The sequence below is a fragment of the Mobula hypostoma genome, chromosome 5 (genome assembly GCF_963921235.1).
Source record: "Mobula hypostoma chromosome 5, sMobHyp1.1, whole genome shotgun sequence".
NCBI classification, from domain to species: Eukaryota; Metazoa; Chordata; class Chondrichthyes; order Myliobatiformes; family Myliobatidae; genus Mobula; species Mobula hypostoma.
Genome location: NC_086101.1, coordinates 85,034,742 through 85,051,848, shown reverse-complemented (window position 1 = coordinate 85,051,848; position 17,107 = coordinate 85,034,742). Strand labels below are relative to the sequence as shown.

The 17,107-nt window shown below is 41.4% G+C and overlaps 1 protein-coding gene across 4 annotated transcripts in view; it reads left to right on the top strand.

Annotated features, from left to right (window-relative positions):
- kynu (kynureninase) overlaps positions 1 to 17,107 on the top strand; it is a 297,370-nt gene that overhangs the window by 253,035 nt on the left and 27,228 nt on the right. For all 4 annotated transcript variants that reach the window (XM_063048624.1, XM_063048626.1, XM_063048623.1 and 1 more), the window contains exons 9-12: positions 528 to 626; positions 796 to 869; positions 13,652 to 13,704; positions 16,796 to 16,881. In XM_063048624.1, coding sequence (XP_062904694.1) covers positions 528 to 626; positions 796 to 869; positions 13,652 to 13,704; positions 16,796 to 16,881 — 312 coding nt within the window. The remainder of the gene's footprint in view (positions 1 to 527; positions 627 to 795; positions 870 to 13,651; positions 13,705 to 16,795; positions 16,882 to 17,107) is intronic.

Below are 17,107 nucleotides of genomic sequence, written 5' to 3'. Positions count from 1 at the left end.
TCAATTACACTGCTGAAACATAAAAGGAGAAGTAACATCCCCACAGATTACCTATCAACGCAGTATTAGAAACACAGTTATTCATCTCTGTTCTCTGAGGCATTCTCCATCCCTGGAGCTGAAGGGCACTTTTAAGAGCTATATAATTAAGAGGCAACCACTTGGTCTGATAGTTTTCCAAAACATTGCTATTTCAGTACTTGTTCTTGTTCACAGTTGGGAGCAAGTTTCACATCCATCCTGACAGTGCTGCCTATGAAGCAAGAAAATATAACTCAGCAAATCTTGTAACATGCCTTCTCCATTTTTTTGTTATTTTCAGTATTTTTAATCTGCAATGTGCTAAGCAAAAGCAAATTTTAAAATCTTTCTTACTGGAAATAATGTTTCTCAAAAAGTTTACAGAAGGTAAAATGCTGTTAGCAAATATATTCCATTTTAGCAACCTATTACCATTGGAGTTTGTTTTATTTCACAGTTTGTTTGTGCACTTGAAACTAATTTGGCTTTGAACTGATATTGTTCAGGGGTGTTATGTTGGCTTTGACCTTGCCCATGCTGTTGGGAATGTCGAACTGCATCTACATGACTGGAACGTGGACTTTGCCTGCTGGTGTAACTACAAGGTAAAACTGTATCCTCTGTGTTGCTTCATTGACTGTAATTGTTTATTTTTTAATATCTATTCATTTTGAAGCAAATTTCATGACTTATTTGTGTTTGAGTTTCATAAATGTGAAAACCTGTGAAGTGAATATGAAAAGAAACAAATTACCTTTTATTAATATGTTGCAGTATTTGAATTCTGGTGCTGGAGCTTTAGCAGGAGCCTATATACATGAGAAACATAAATCTACCATAAAGCCAACGTAAGTATCATGTGTCAGAAACCCCAAAAAATTTAATCAATAGAATTTTTTGTCTTATAATTGGTGGCAAATGTTAATGAAGGATCACATTTGAAATAATTTTGCTATAACCTCAAGAAAAATATTAGTGAATGCTTAATCACCTACATACCTACACATAAATAGCATAATTCAGCAAATAATATAACATTTATTGAATTAAATATGGTTTTTCAATTTATGTCTTATTAGCCATGTCCCATGGGTTTTCTGGATACCCTCTTGTTAAACAAGCCTATTGAAAATGTAATCCTTACTAGCTACGTTTTGCTGTTTTGTCCCTATGAAAGGATATACAATCCATAATTAGTAACAATGGAATACTTTCATCAGTTCTCAGAATGCTAAAGTGCTTCTTGTTTTTCAACATTTCACTCCTTTCAGCCTTGTGAATAAGCAAATCAGCATCCTCCCTCTCCTCCATTCAGGTCCTCCAACTGAGGCAACACTTCACCTGTGAATCTGCGGGGGTCGCCTGTTGTACTCGCTGCTCTCAATGTGGCTGCTTCTACATTGGGGAGGCCCGTCATAAATTGGGGGCTTGCTTCGTCGAGCACATCTGCACCATCCGCCACAAGCAGGATTTCCCAGCGGCCAAACATTTTAATTCCCATTCTGATTCCTGTTCGACATCACAATCCACGGCCTCCTCTTGTGCTAAGATGAAGCCACCATCAGAGTGTTAGAGCAACATCCCATATTCTGTCTGGGTACCCTCCAACTCGATGGTATAAATATCGATTTCTCCTTCCAGTGAACAAATTTCCCTCTCCCCCTACTCTATTCCCCACTTTGACCTTTATCTTCTTCTATTAATTCCCCTGGTTCTCCTCTTCCTTCCCTTTCTCCTCCCCTCTCTCCACCTTTTTATTCAGGCATCTTCCCCCTTCCTTCTCAGTCCAGAGAAAGGGTCCTGGCTTGAAAAGTCGACTGTTTACTCTTCTCCATAGATACTGCCTGAGCTGTTGAGTTCCTCCAGCATTTTGTGTGTGTCACTTTTGTGAAGAAGCATTGCTTTCCTACTGTTGCAATGAACTTGTCTGGTAGCATGTTTTGTGGCCTGACTGGCTCTAATTGGCCAGTTGGCTGAATTCAAGTTTCCATGGAAATGAACTACAGAGTTTTGAAGGTAATTTTGCCTTTGCTGAAAAACTAGTAGGTGTAGATCACTCCCAGTTACACATGATTTAAAGAAAGCAGAAAATTGAGCAGGACTATAAAGGGTAGACAATCCCTTACTACCAATTTTCAGCCTGAAGCAGAACTGAGATTCTGGCAACTCAATGGTTAGATGCCACCAGAGCAGTATATAATTTCTGCACATTGCAGTTAAGATAATGAATTGTAAGTAAGTGCCTCATGAAATCACCTGAATGATGCCTTCAAGTGTTCTTGGCAACATGCCCTGTGAGCCATTTGAAATGTACTCTCAATGTGGATCTTAAACTTAAAAGATACCCTCATAAAAAGGAGTGGGAAAACATCTTAATAGATGGGAGTAGGAGTGTTATAAAATGGAGAATTGAATGGAGCTAGATTAGATAGTACATGTAAAAGGGGGACATGGATGATGAATGCAAGAGGTTCTGCAGATGCTGGAAATCCAGAGCAACACACACAAAATGCTAGAGGCACTCCGTAGATCAGGCAGCATCTATGGAGTGGAATAAACAGTCGACATTTCAGGCTGAGCTCTTGAACAAAGGGTCTTGGTCTGAAATGTTGACTGTTTATTTCTTTCCATAGATGCAGTCTAGCCTGCTGAGTTCCTGCAGCATTTTGAATGTGCTGACTTGGATGATGAGGTGCACTTATTTGAAATGCATTAAACATAATGTTGGCAGTGCAGGGAAGTCGTAGAGTTTTCTCATTACTATTGTTTCAGCATCCAGCAGAGCATGCTACAGACCACCTCACTTCATTAAAAGGAGGACCTTTTACTTCAGTTCTTCAGTACCGAATGTTATCTGCTTACTTTTATAGTTGGCACAATTTTTTTTTTCTGTGCTTTGACTTTTTTAAAAATGCTTTTTTATATACGTGTTATATGTGCCTTGTGCTGTGTGTGACTGTTGCACCTTGTCCGCAGAGTAACAGTGTTCTGTTTGGCTGTATTCATGGGTATTCATGTATGGTTGAACAACATTAAACTTAAACTTGAAACTCAGTAGGGAAACAGAGCACTCCTCAGAAGATAGAAGAATCAATAGATTTCAGAAGATAATTTCTGCCATTGTTGAAAATGGTGACGAGGAGGAGTAAAATCTTGTATTGCAGAGAGCAGATGTCTCCGCAGGAATATGGTCAAGGGCAGTAGGGCTCAATCTACAAGTTAGTGAAAGGATCTTTCGATACCAAGTCTCACCCACTGCATTAACTTCACATATTGCTCATGGTATCAAACCTTCAATTCTCAACATGGTTAAAACCATGGGTAGTGTAGTGGTTAGCAAATCACTTTACAGTACAGGTGACCCAGTTTCAATGTTCACCACTGCCTGTAAGGAGTTTGTACTTTATCCCCCGTGACTGTGTGGGTTTTGTCTGGGTGCTCACGTTTCCTTCCACAGTCCAAAGGTTTACCAGTTAATAGGTTAACTTGGTCATTTTAAATTGTCCCATGAGTATGCTCAGATTAAATCAAGGGATTTCTGGGTGGTGTGACTCGAAGGGTCTATTCCGCACTGTATCTCAATAAAGTAAAAAAAAAGAAGATTCAGAGCCAACACAACTGGGCATTTGCCACTAATGCAGGGTCAGAAGGACATTTCACCTCTTCCATGAAGTGGCAACTTTCAATCATGGCATGCTCATTGTGTAACCATATAGCATATAACACACCAGCACCCATTCTCCTTCAGGGCTAGCTGAAGCCCAAATGGTGACGACAGCAGACAAACCCCAAGGAACGGGTGCAATTGATCATATTAACCTGCACTACTAAATGTAGCTGGGCATAGGATTGAGTTAATCACACATCTTCCTTTGTACGTTTTACCATCCGCTTTAATTCAATTGTATCTAACCTTTAGAACCCTCTTCTTTTCATACATCAAGATGTTGTTCAATTTTCAGAGGGCATCTTTAGAGCAGCCTAATGAAGTAGCGGGTAGAGATACATCTCTACTAAAGGAGGCGTAAGATGCTCCTTCCCTCCGCTCACTTGCACGTCCCCCTTGGGCAAGGTGTCTAGGCCCCCCATCACTTCCCTGAAGAGCATCGCATGAAGCCATCGGACCAGGTGGTAGATGGTGGTAAGAGCAACTGGTGCATATCACATGTCCTGGTTATACAACAACTGACACCAGATAGACAATCTCTGAAGAGTATTGATAATAGCTGGGGTCACCCATCTTGTAAAGACACTGTCCAGAAGAAGGCAATGGCAAACCACTTCTGTAGAAAAGTTTGCCAAGATTAATCATAGTTATAGACTGCAATCCCCCATGTCATACAGCACGGTACATAATGATGATGATGATGAATGAATGGTCAGTCAACCAGTGGTAAGGCTGCAACTGGGAAAGACAATGGTATTCTCATTACGCATACTGTAGTCAGTTTTTATAGCTGTTGGACATGTTCTCTTAAAATAACAAAGAACTGGAACCTAGCAGGGGTTGTAGTAGAAGAGTGAGATGAAAAATTTAACAGTTCCAGCTCAAGTGGTGACATTGCTGGGTAGTTTAAGATCAGATCTGTACATAATGACTCTACAAAGAGAAGTGATCTGAAATCAGTGGAAGGGGTTGGAATTGTGAAGGCACCCATTTACAAGAGGAAGTGTACACACAGAAGTTCCACCACAAATAGCTCAGAGGAACTTTTTGATGTGGTGGCCTCCAGCAGACCGAATGATAGGTATTCACAATTGAAAGTATTCGAGAGGGATAATAAATTAGCCATGATTGAATGGCAGAGCAGACTCAATGGGCCAAATGGCCTAATTCTGCTCCTGTGTCTTCTGATCAACCCATATCCCATATCAGGGGGTCTGGGAGATCCAGTATTAACATAGCATTGGGTTTTGACTCCACTTTGAAGTTTATACTTTCCGGCACAGAATTCCTGGGCAACTGCATTAATACCACCCGCACATGCAATAATCATGCCTCATCTAATGGCCAGTGATCCATATTTCATTGTAGCATTATCAGAAAACGTCCCAGTAGATATATCATTTAAATTGTTGATCCTTTTGGATTACAACTAAACATCAGTGGTAGCTAATCAACATCATATCCACAGAAATTATGGTTTATGCCTATAATCACATATTCTTAAGATTGCCGTTGGATGTATAATGCACTGAGGGGTTGGTATTTCAAGCCAACGAAATGTACAATCTGTCAGCAATAACAAGTTCCTCATGAGAAATCAACTGATACTCATTTTAAGCCTTGCGTCAATCGACCATTTCAAGTTCTACAATGGGGCACAAGAGATAAACTATCAGCAGTAGATACACGTTATTTTACTCAGTTTGCAACAACTTCAAAGTTCAAAGTAAATTTATTATCGAAGTACATGTATGTCACCATATACAACCCTGAAATTTGTTTTCTTGTGGGCATACACAAGAAACACAATAGAAGCAATGAAAGACCGCACCCAACAGGACGGACAAACAACCAATCTGCAGACGACAACAAACTGTGCAAATACATAAGGAACAAAAATATTGAGAACATGAGATAAGGAGTCCTTGAAAGTGAGTCCATAGGTTGTGGCAGTTGGAACTAATCATGCGACATCAGTGCAGAAGAGGCGACTCGTGGTGGAGGATTTGAGAAGACAGGAGGAGGCAGAGCAACACGCCAGGGCCGTCTCAATGACCAAGCAGGGCCAATGGACTAATTGGGAGAGCCTGGAAAAGAGGAAACTCAGCTGGCGTGACATCTGGGAGATGGAGGGATCTCTGCTAAATTTTGTCATCAGAGCCACTTATGACCTCCTACCCACACCCCAGAACCTGAACCAGTGGTGGGGAGAAGACCCTGCTTGCTCTCTTTGTCAAGCACCTGGATCACTAAAGCACATTTTAACTGGATGCACCACGAGCCTCACCCAGGGGCGGTACTCTTGGCGGCATAACCAAGTTCTCAGACAACTGGCATCAATCTTGGAACAGAGACGGATCACCACAAATGCTCTCCCACAGACATCGGCAGGAAATGTCCACATTACATGATTACATTACATTACATGACCACATTACATTACATGAACCTCCAGAGCACCATACAAATCAAAAGGTGTAAGCATTCTGCAGGTCGCTCGGGATTGGAAAATGGACGTGGACTTGGAAAAAAAGCTTATGTTTCCCCCAGACTTTGCAGCTACAACACTCCGGCCAGACATGGTCCTGTGGTCCACAACAGCCAAGCTGGCATATATTGTGGAATTGACAGTACCATGGGAAGATGGTGTCGAAGAAGCTTATGAGAGGAAAAAGACCAAGTGCTCTGAACTGGCAAATGAAGCTGCCCAGAATGGCTGGAAGACCAAGATTTTCCCTGTAGAAGTGGGATGCAGGGGATTCGTTGCTACATCTACAACCAGTCTTGAAGAAGATGGGGGTGAGGGGTCACTCCCTCCAACAAGCAATCAAGTCCTTGTCAAATGCAGCAGAGGAAAGCAGCAACTGGATTTGGATTAAAAGGAAAGACAACAACTGGGCTGCAAGATGAAGACAGGAGGGGATGGAACTGAGGGGGGTGTATCTGGGACGCCAGGTAGCACCGTTGAGCCCTCTGGAGACGTCGTGGGCTTATCAAGAAACATCAAAGAAGGAGGGTGCCCCCCTGATGACATACCTTCCCTCCCTCCTTGTCACCACTCCAAGCCCACTGCCAACATCGAGAGTGCCAACTTACCATAGGGATTGAAACATCAAGTCCTAGTAGCTCTACTAATTATACTGTTGTGCTTTCCTGTTATAAGCAATCACTTTTCACTAATCCTTATCCAACAATTCAAGGAGCTTTCAATCCCATACAAGTGGGGATTCTCTGAGAGAACTGATAGCATATAGCAAAAGCTTCATCTCAATTTGTTGCCTCTCTTAAATTTCTCTATCACTCGCACAGACGGGGACATTAAAAAATTGAACAAACAGCAAATAAGCTTCATAAGATAGTAATCAATTTGATATTTACTTGGAATATTGTGTTCAGTTCTGAATCCCTCATTATAGGAAGGATGTGGAAGCTTTAGAGAGGTTACAGAGGAGATTTACCAGGATGCTGCCTGGATTAGAAAGCATGTCTAATGAAGAAGGTTTGAGTGAGCTGGGGCTATTGCCCTTGAAGTAAATGAGGAAGAGAGGTGATGTGATACAGGTATATAAGACAATAAGAGGCACTGATAGAGTGATAGACAGTGCCTTTATTCCAGGGTGGAAATGGCTCATATAAGAAGCTGTAATTTTAAGGTGATTAGAGAGAAGTATAGGGAGGATGTTATAGGTAGGTCTTTTGTACATAGGGTGGTGGGTGTGGAATGTATTGCCAGGTGTGGTGGTAGGGGCAGAAACATTTGGGTCATTAAAGAAACTCTAAGACAGGCACACCAATGAAGGAAAAATGGAGGGCTTTGTGGAAGGGAAGTACATAAATTAAAAGGTTGTTAATTTATGTGCACCAAAGAGAATGCTCTTTCATGTTCAATGTTCTATATTGAAGGTCATGCTCAACTATTGATAAATTGGTTTATTGTTTTGACATGTACTAAGTCATAGTGGAAAACATACAGATCATTTCATTATAATAGTGCATTGAGAGAGTGCAAAAGAATGCAATAAGAGAACGCAGAATAAAGTATTGCAATTATTGAGAAGTGCAGACAATAAGGTGTAAGGCCATAGCAAGGCGGATTGTGAGGTTAAGTGGCCAAGAATCTCAAGGGTTCCTGTCAGTATATTAAGAGCAATAGGATGGCAAGGGACAAAGTCGGTCCTCTTGAAGATCAGTGTGATCATCCATGCATGGGTCCAGAAGAGATGTGGGAGATCTTAAATGAACTTTTTGTATCTTTATTTACTCAGGAGACAGACATAGAGTGGATAGAACTGAGGCAAAAGCGTAGTGAGGTTATGGAACATATCAGATTATAGAAAAAGAGGTGCTGGCTCTTTTGAGGCAAATTAGGGTCGATCAGTCCTCCAGGGCTTGATGAGGTATCCCATCTGACCTTGTGAGAGGTGAGTGCAGAATTTTAGGAGCCTTGGCAGAAATATTTAAAATATCCTTGGCAATGAATAAGATGTCAAAGTACTGGAGGATAGCTAATGTTTTCTGTTGTTCAAGAAGGATCTAAGAATCAGGTGGGGAATTATAGGCTGGTGAGCGTGAGGTCAATGTGGGTAAACTATATTCTAAGGGACAGGATATTTAAGTATCTAGATAGGCAAAGCCTGATTAGGAATAGTCATCATGACTTTGTGCATGATAGGTCATGTATAAGCCAGCCTCATAGTTTTTTTTGAGGAGGTTTCCAAGAGGTTGATGAAGGAAAGGCAATGAATGTTATCTGCAGGAATTTAGCAAAGCCCATGACAAAGTCCTGCGTTGGGGGCTGCTCTAGAAATTTCGGCTACTTGACATTCAGAATGAAGTAGTCAATTGGATGCAATATTGGCTTAGAGGGAGAAGCCAGAGAGTGGTAGTAAATGGTGTCTCTCTGACTGGAAGCCATTGTATCAGTGCTGGATTCATTGTTGTTTATCATCTATATTAATGATATAAGTGGTATTGGTAAACTGGATAGGCATATTTGCAGATGATACCAAGAGTAGGGGTGCTGTGGACAATGAGGAAAGCTACCAAAGGTTGCAGCATGATCTTGAGCGGCTGGGAAAACGGAATGAAATATGGCACATGGAATTTAATGCAGACAAGTGAGAAGTGTTGCCTTGGGAGGTCAAACCAGGGTAAGATTTACACAGTGAACGATAGGGCTCTGTGATGCGTAGCAGAACAAATGGACCTGGGAAAATAGCTCATATTTCCTTAAAAGTGGCATCAAAGGTAGGGTTGGAAAGAGAGCTTTTGGCAAATTGGCTTTCATATATCAGGCATTGAATTAAGGAGTTGGGTTGTTATGTTGAAGTTGTACACAACTTCGGTGAGGCTGAATTTAGAGTATTGTGTGTAGTACTGGTCACCAAGTTTAAAGGAGTGCAGAGAAAGTTTAGAAACATAGAAACATAGAAAATAGGTGCAGGAGTAGGCCATTCGGCCCTTCGAGCCTGCACCGCCATTTATTATGATCATGGTTGATCATCCAACTCAGAACCCCGCCCCAGCCTTCCCTCCATACCCCCTGACCCCTGTAGCCACAAGGGCCATATCTAACTCCCTCTTAAACATAGCCAACGAACTGGCCTCAACAGTTTGCTGTGGCAGAGAATTCCACAGATTCACCACTCTCTGTGTGAAGAAGTTTTTCCTAATCTCAGTCCTAAAAGGCTTCCCCTCTATCCTCAAACTGTGACCCCTCGTTCTGGACTTCCCCAACATCGGGAACAATCTTCCTGCATCTAGCCTGTCCAATCCCTTTAGGATCTTATACGTTTCAATCAGATCCCCCCTCAATCTTCTAAATTCCAACGAGTACAAGCCCAGTTCATCCAGTCTTTCTTCATATGAAAGTCCTGCCATCCCAGGAATCAATCTAGTGAACCTTCTTTGTACTCCCTCTATGGCAAAGATGTCTTTCCTCAGATTAGGGGACCAAAACTGCACACAATACTCCAGGTGTGGTCTCACCAAGGCCTTGTACAACTGCAGTAGTACCTCCCTGCTCCTGTACTCGAATCCTCTCGCTATAAATGCCAGCATACCATTCGCCTTTTTCACCGCCTGCTGTACCTGCATGCCCACTTTCAATGACTGGTGTATAATGACACCCAGGTCTCGTTGCACCTCCCCTTTTCCTAATCGGCCACCATTCAGATAATAATCTGTTTTCCTGTTTTACAAGGATGTTGCTGAACTTGAGCACCTGAGTTATAGGGAGAGGCTGAATAGGCTCGGACTTCGTTCCCTGGCTGCAGGAGAATGAGGGGAGATCTTCTAGAATTATGCAAAATTATGAGGGGCGTTGATAGGGTGAATGCATGCAGGCTTTTCTGCCTGAGGTTAGCTGAAAGATTAAATGTTCAAGGGGAATCTGAGGGAAAACTTCTTCACACAGAAAGTGGTATGGGTATGGAACAGGCTGCCAGTGAAAGTGTTAGAAACAGATTTAATTCTAACATTTTAGAGATGTTAGGATAAATACATAGTTTGGAAGGATATCATCTGGATGCAGGTAGATGGGAATAGTAGAAGGTGGGGTCAAATAGACCAGATGTGCCAAATGGACTGCTTCTGTGCCGTATTACTCTATGATATTGTGACTGAGTCCATCTTATCGTACTAGGAGGCAGATAGAAGCTGTCCTTAAGCTTGGTGGTGCGTCATTTCAGACTTTTCTGTCTTCTGTCCAGTGGGTGGGAGTAGAAGAGAGCATGTAAGGGATGGGGGGGCAGGGAGGGAGGGAATTGTCTTTGATTATATTAACAGCATTATTAAGATAGTGAGAAATGTAGACAGAGTCTTTGGATGGGAGGCTTATTTCCATGGTGTGCTGAACTATGTCTAACAGTCTCATGGCGTTGCAGAGTTACATCAAACAATGCATACATCAAAAATCATTATGCAGATGGTTTATGTCTAAGCTTTCATACCTTGGTGCCTGTCCTCTTTGACAATCTTGTACATGGTTCTTGGTGTCCTAGCACAACAGTGTATTGACTGTTGTGCCTCTTCATTTTGTCTGATAGAAGGGTTCTCACTGTCCTTCTGGTGTGCCTGATGACCTGGAGGGGTCAATCTCAGGCCCTCTGCCTAGAGCCATTTAAATGAGCAATATGGGACAACACACCTGGGTCCTGGGTGAGCCTGCTGTCCAAGAGGATGCAGTGGCAGGAAATTAGTGTCCTCCTAATGGAGGCTTCAAAATCCTGCACCTGCAGAGGCTGGTGATCTCCCAGGAAACCAGGTAGACAATGGCTTGGTGGTCTGTGGGTACACAAACATTTTGGTCTTGAAACCTGGAGCAGAGATGGCTGATGACCCCAAATCACAGGCTTCGGTTTGCTAATGTATTTTTCCTGCTTTGGAGTTATCTCTTTTCAGCATCAGCATTTGTACTCTGCCGACAAAGATATATGGAAGGGGTGGGGTGATGAGTAGAGGGATTTTGGCGGTGAGTGGCCCATATTGTCATTTAGGAAAAAGAGAGGCAAGTTCCTGTGCACTGCATCTACAGAAGAGCAACGTGCGCTCAGGTGTGGGTGGGAGAGTTATCTGTGTATGGCCGCATCTCTCTGTTCCTGCTGAACAGCTAACTGTTCACATGCAACTTTCTGTTGCTCATCAGTAATCACAAGCTGCTCTTGGATTGACCATAGAGACTGGCAATCTGCTCATTAGTACCATTCCACTGCTCAGTGTGAATAATAACTGCTCATGAGTACCGTGTCTGCTCAGTGAGGACATTGAGCTGCTTCTGGTGTTCTGCTGCTTCTGCTCCTGCTGTTCCCGAAAAGCCCCAAACCACTCACGTGCATTGGAGAGTGGACCTCCAGCTGGATAAGCATTGAAGCAGAGAGACCTTATCTGCCTCCATCTAAGCCTGCATTGCAGCTGTTTCCTGAACCAGTGGCACTGAACATCAGAAGGACATGTGTCACCTGAATTGTGGACCTGGCATTCAACCAGGTAGCACGGCAATGTACAAGTCATCTTTTTGAGCTGTTAGATCAGTCTCATCATGGAAGCCTTCCAACCATGAGTAATAATCTGATTCCTCCGAAATAGAATGGAAATATGAGAACTTCCACTCTGTGGTACCCTATACTGAAGTCTGACCTGAAATATTGGCAATTAATGTTGTTGGACTTTCCCAGTTTCTCCAGCAGATAATTATTCACTCTACACTGCAATCTCTTGTATCTGTCTCTATTTATTTATTGAGATACAGCACAGAAAAGGCCCTTAGAGTCCTTTGAGCCATGCCGCCTAGCAACCCCCAATTTAATCATAGCCTAATCACAACCAGTTAACCTACATCTTTGACCTGTGGGAAGAAACCGGAGCACCTGGAGGAAATCCACGCAGTCACAGGGAGAACATACAAGCTCCCTACAAATAACACCGGGAATTAAACCCGGGTCACTGGTACCATAAAGCGTTGTGCTAACCATTATGCTACCATGCCGCCTTCTATGCTAATTGTCTGGTATATGTCCCTGTGACTTTTGTCTCTGACCTGTTCTTCTCACCAACCGCTTTCTGAGTTGTGAAGTCAGGTGCAAAAACAGGCAATGGTCATCATCGCCTTTTCTCCTTTGCCCCCTTCACTCTTTGTCTTACCTTTTGTCGCTGCCGCTCTGTTTTCTCAGGGTCGGGAGGGATGTGAGGGAAACAATGACCTGTCTACAGCAGAAACAGAGCAGAAAATAATTGCATTTCAGGTATAGCCATTTAAAAAAAATGATCAAGATACCACCCATGAAAATCAGAGTGCCTAGTATCAATCAAGTCAAAGGGAAAGGTGTATTCACAATGAAACGATGTTCGTCAGCAGACCCAGCAGATATGTACGGCCAGTATTCATGAGGTGCGATGGCCATGAACAGGCTATTTGTTGATCGGGAGAAGAAGGGTATTATGTCTACATCCTTTCAGACGCAGAATTCATGAGGCCTGTCTGTGCTGCCTATTGTTACCCTCTGTGCTGTCTTAATCGAAATGGAAATAATAATTAACTTTAAATTTTCTTGCATTTGGAGAGTGGAGTATGCATTAGATGGTAAGGCTAAAAATGATGTAGGAAAGGGTAGATTTTTTTTGTGTGTAATTGGAAGAATTTGCCTGTCTATGTTTGCAGTATAAGCCTTTATGAAGTCAGATTTTTTTTACAGTGGTTGAGATTCCTCTTGACACGTCTTGTGAAATTATTGTATTACTCATAATATTCCCCCGTTGTCAGTGAATTTTCACATCTGGAGGAGATAACCCAAGCCACCCTCTGCAATAATATTCTGATCATATGCTGCCTTACTGTGAACATCTCCACCACCCCATAAGACCTCATTCATGCCATGACCTTCGCTAGCCAGGTCATATAACTCACAGCAAGTGTTTGAGCTTCCACTTTCTCCTCTGCAACTTCTCTCTTCTTTAGAAGATAATGTATGTTGCTCTAACCTGTCTATTATGGGAAATAAGCCTTTTAAGGATGATGTCCTCTCCAATTGCTGTACAGCAAATTAAAAGCATTTGTTTTCAACTGAGTATGGTCCCATCAAGGATCATGTACTTTTGCACATCTTTCTTGGTGAAAACTTCCATTATGCTATTTGAACTATGTGCATGCATGTTTTTAACAGACCTCTATGGGTATTTATGCTAAACTCAGAAACAGTTTAATGCACCAAAAGTAGATGAAGCCAATGTCTAGGTATGGTTGCTTAATATCAGTTTGAAATGACAACCAATATTTACTTTGACAGCCTCTCTGACTATATCTCACAGCACTTTACAAAAATGTTCTTTTAAAATATAGTCACTATGTACAACAATCCAAACTTTGCAGATTCCACAAATAACAATGAAGGGCCTGATTTATTCTGAGAAATTGGTTGAATAAGCATGGATTAGCTTTGTAAACTATATTTATTGCTTATTTTTCAGGTTACTTGGTTGGTGGAGTCATAACTTTAAATCCAGATTTCAAATGGACAACAGTAAGGAACATATTCTGAACTTTATTTATTATTTGTATTTAGTGAGGTCAGAAATAAAAATGTAAGCAGTACATATTGTGTTTCTCTCATATTTTGATTTTGAATATGGTTAGAATATAGAATCCCAATGAACATATCATTACTCTCATGGAAGCCATTTTTGAGAATCCATAATATTTTGCTTTTAAACTGAGTTTTCTTCCCTGTTACTTCTGTTGAAATTTTAAATATGTAACTTAGTTTTATTTTCACTATTTAGAAGCTACTTAAGCTTATCCTTTTCAGTAAATTACTTTAATTTTACCTAAATTAAATCCAGTTTTTGCTGAATTTTCTGCTTCCTTAATCTGCTAATAATTGGTACGAATTTTGATTTTCTGGATAAGAAGAAAGTCACTGCACTAAAGCTAAAATAAATGGAGTTTCCACTTCCATAGATGGTCAAAAAAAGTCAATGAAAATTTTGATGTTAATATTTTCATGTATTTTTAATTATATGAAAATATTAACTTTCATGAAGCTTCATTTTCCCACACATGGGAGCAGATTTTCTTAATTGAGCATTGAAGATGAGACAGAGAGTGCTTGGTAGTCGCATTCCTTACACATGTACATTTACATACAAACATTGCCTTGTCATTCGGCTGTTGTTGTGCTGAGTGTGCGCACTTCAATGTCCAATAATGGGTCCTAAAGGGTTGGCTTAATGACTTGCCCACCATACATGGAAGAATATTCCATTTCTTTAGTAATCAGGATATGTATGTGTGTATATATTGTCTGTATACTGTATTTAATGTTTATTTTGTAAAATGATTGTAACTATATTGTGGGCTGCATCATATTCTAATTTATGTGTGGTTTTAAGTTAACTTTGTAGGTGATTAAAGATGGTATGTCCTGGTGCCTAATAAATGGGGGCTCATCACTCTCAGTAGGAAAGGAAGGGGTGGGGGGAGAGGGAGAAAGGGATAGGGAAAGAGAGAGAGAGAGAAAGAGAGGGACTGCAGAATTCACACAGGACAAAGTATGGAGCAGATATTGTGTTTTCTGGTACATACCTTTCTGTAAATATTGGCAGTTTTTGCTATTTTCAATAAGTTTTGTAAGTTTGATTTTTGATGCACCCTTGCACGAGAGTGCTGAGCAACTCCAGCCTTTTATTTTCCTTTGGACATACAGGTAACCCATGTATCTAACAAAGGTGATGCAAATTGTTGCATATCCCAGCAGGGAATTCAGTTTAATGCTCTTCAACTTGTCCTTTCCTATTGCATGGAGCAAATTTGGTGACATGCTTATTATTTCCCAAGCATTTTGTTAATATATCTCATGTTCAGTAAATATTTCACAATATGTATTGAAAATGTTGGAGATTTCTTGAAACTTGCAAGTACAAGGAGATCTTTTAATGTCTGTTTTGTCTTATCATTGATTATGAGAGTGACAATACACTTACCAAAAGTTAATTAGTTTTTCACTCCCTCCCCTCTTCTTTTTAAAACCTGGATATTACCAACATGCAATCCCCACAGCATGATGCTGCTGGATCAAACTGCAATATACTTGATTTGCCAGGACTGGAGGATCTGAATTATAAGTAAAGATAGAATAGATTAGAAATTTATTCCTTGGAATGTAGAAGATTAGGGGAGATTTGATAGAGACATACAAAATTTTGAGTGGTGAGTGCAAGCAGGCTTTTTCCGGTGAGGTTGGGTGAGTGTACAATTGGATGTCATGGGTTAAGGGTGAAAGGTGAAATTTATTTATTTATTGAGATACAGTGTGTTGTAGGCCCTTCTTGCCTTCAAGCTGCTTGGTCCAGAAACCCCGATTTAATCTTAGCCTAAACATGGGACCAGTTAACCTATCAACTGGTACATCTCTGCTCTGTGGTAAGAAACCTGGAGCACCCAGAGGAAACCCACATGGTCACGGGGAGAATGTTCAAACTCCTTACAATCAGCAGCGGGAATTGATCCTTGGTCGCTGGCACTGTAAGGGCCGGTTGGTTAACGAATTGTCTCAGCCGGGTTGGTTACCGAATTGACGGGGCCGAGTTGGTTAACGAATTGTCTCAGCCTTGTTGGTTACCGAATTGATGGGGCCTAATTGGTTATAAATTGTCTGAGCCTGGTTGGTTACCGAATTGACAGGGTCGAGTTGGTTAACGAATTGTCCGTGCCAGGTTGGTTAACGAATTGTTTGGGGTGGGTTGAGCGTTGTTCTAACCACTATGCAATTATGCCTCCCCGATGCTAATTGTCTGTTGTATGTCCCTATGACATTTCTCTGTGATCTATTCTGCTTACCATTCACTTTCTGAATTGTCAAGTCAGGTGCAATAGCAGACCATGGTCACTGTCATCTTTCCTCCTCTGCCCCCATCAATCTTTGTCATGCCTTTTATCGTGAAGTTGTTTTCTCCGATTCTGGAAGATGTAGGGGAACATGAGGGGTAAGTCTTCACTCAGAGGGTGGTGAGAGTGTGGAACAAGCTATCAGCACAAGAGGTGGATGCAGTTTTGATTTTAACCTATCAGAAAATTTTGGATAGGTACATGTATGGGTATGGTATGGAGGGCTATGGGCCGGGTCGGGTGCAGGTCGATGGGACTAAGCAGTTCAATGAATTGGTATGGTCTAGATGGGCCAAAGGTCCTGTTTCTGGGATGTATTTTTCAATGACTCCATGACTCTAAATCAGTAGATCATTCAAAAGGAAAAAATGGCAGATTGCTGGAAATCTGAAATCAAGAATGAAAATGCTAGAAATACCTAACAGGTCAGGCAGTATCTAAGGAGAGAGAATGCTTCATGTCAATGAATGCACAAACTGCAATATGACGCATTAATCAGTATTGTCAGGATCCTATTGATCCTAATGTCTTCCGATTTTCCTCAGTATTAGCCATGATATTGCCTCTCAACATCTTCTCTCAGGAGGTGGAAATTTGACTGTTCTGAGTAGAGCTAAGTAGTCCTGAGATATTTTCCACATGCTGCATGATGGGAAATAAAATTCAACATACAATCATTGTAACAAAAGACTAAAATCTGCATGTTATTTTTCTTCTCTGCTCTTTAGAATTGGATCTAAGTCCAGGGGTGAATGGATTTCGAATATCTAATCCCCCAATCTTATTGGTTCGCTCATTACAGGCTAGCCTCGAGGTAAGTGCATTGATTTGACTTCTCATCTGTTCCCACATGAGGCTTTCACTTCCATGGCATCAGAGTTGTTCTCCTTCTTCAAAGAGCAGGGTTTCCTTTCCTCCATCATTGATGCTGCCCTTCCCCACATCTCTACCCTTTTCTGGACATCTGCACTGGCCCCATCTGCTCGCCAGTTTAACAGGGATAGAGTTACTCTTGTCCTCACCTACCATCCCATGAGTTT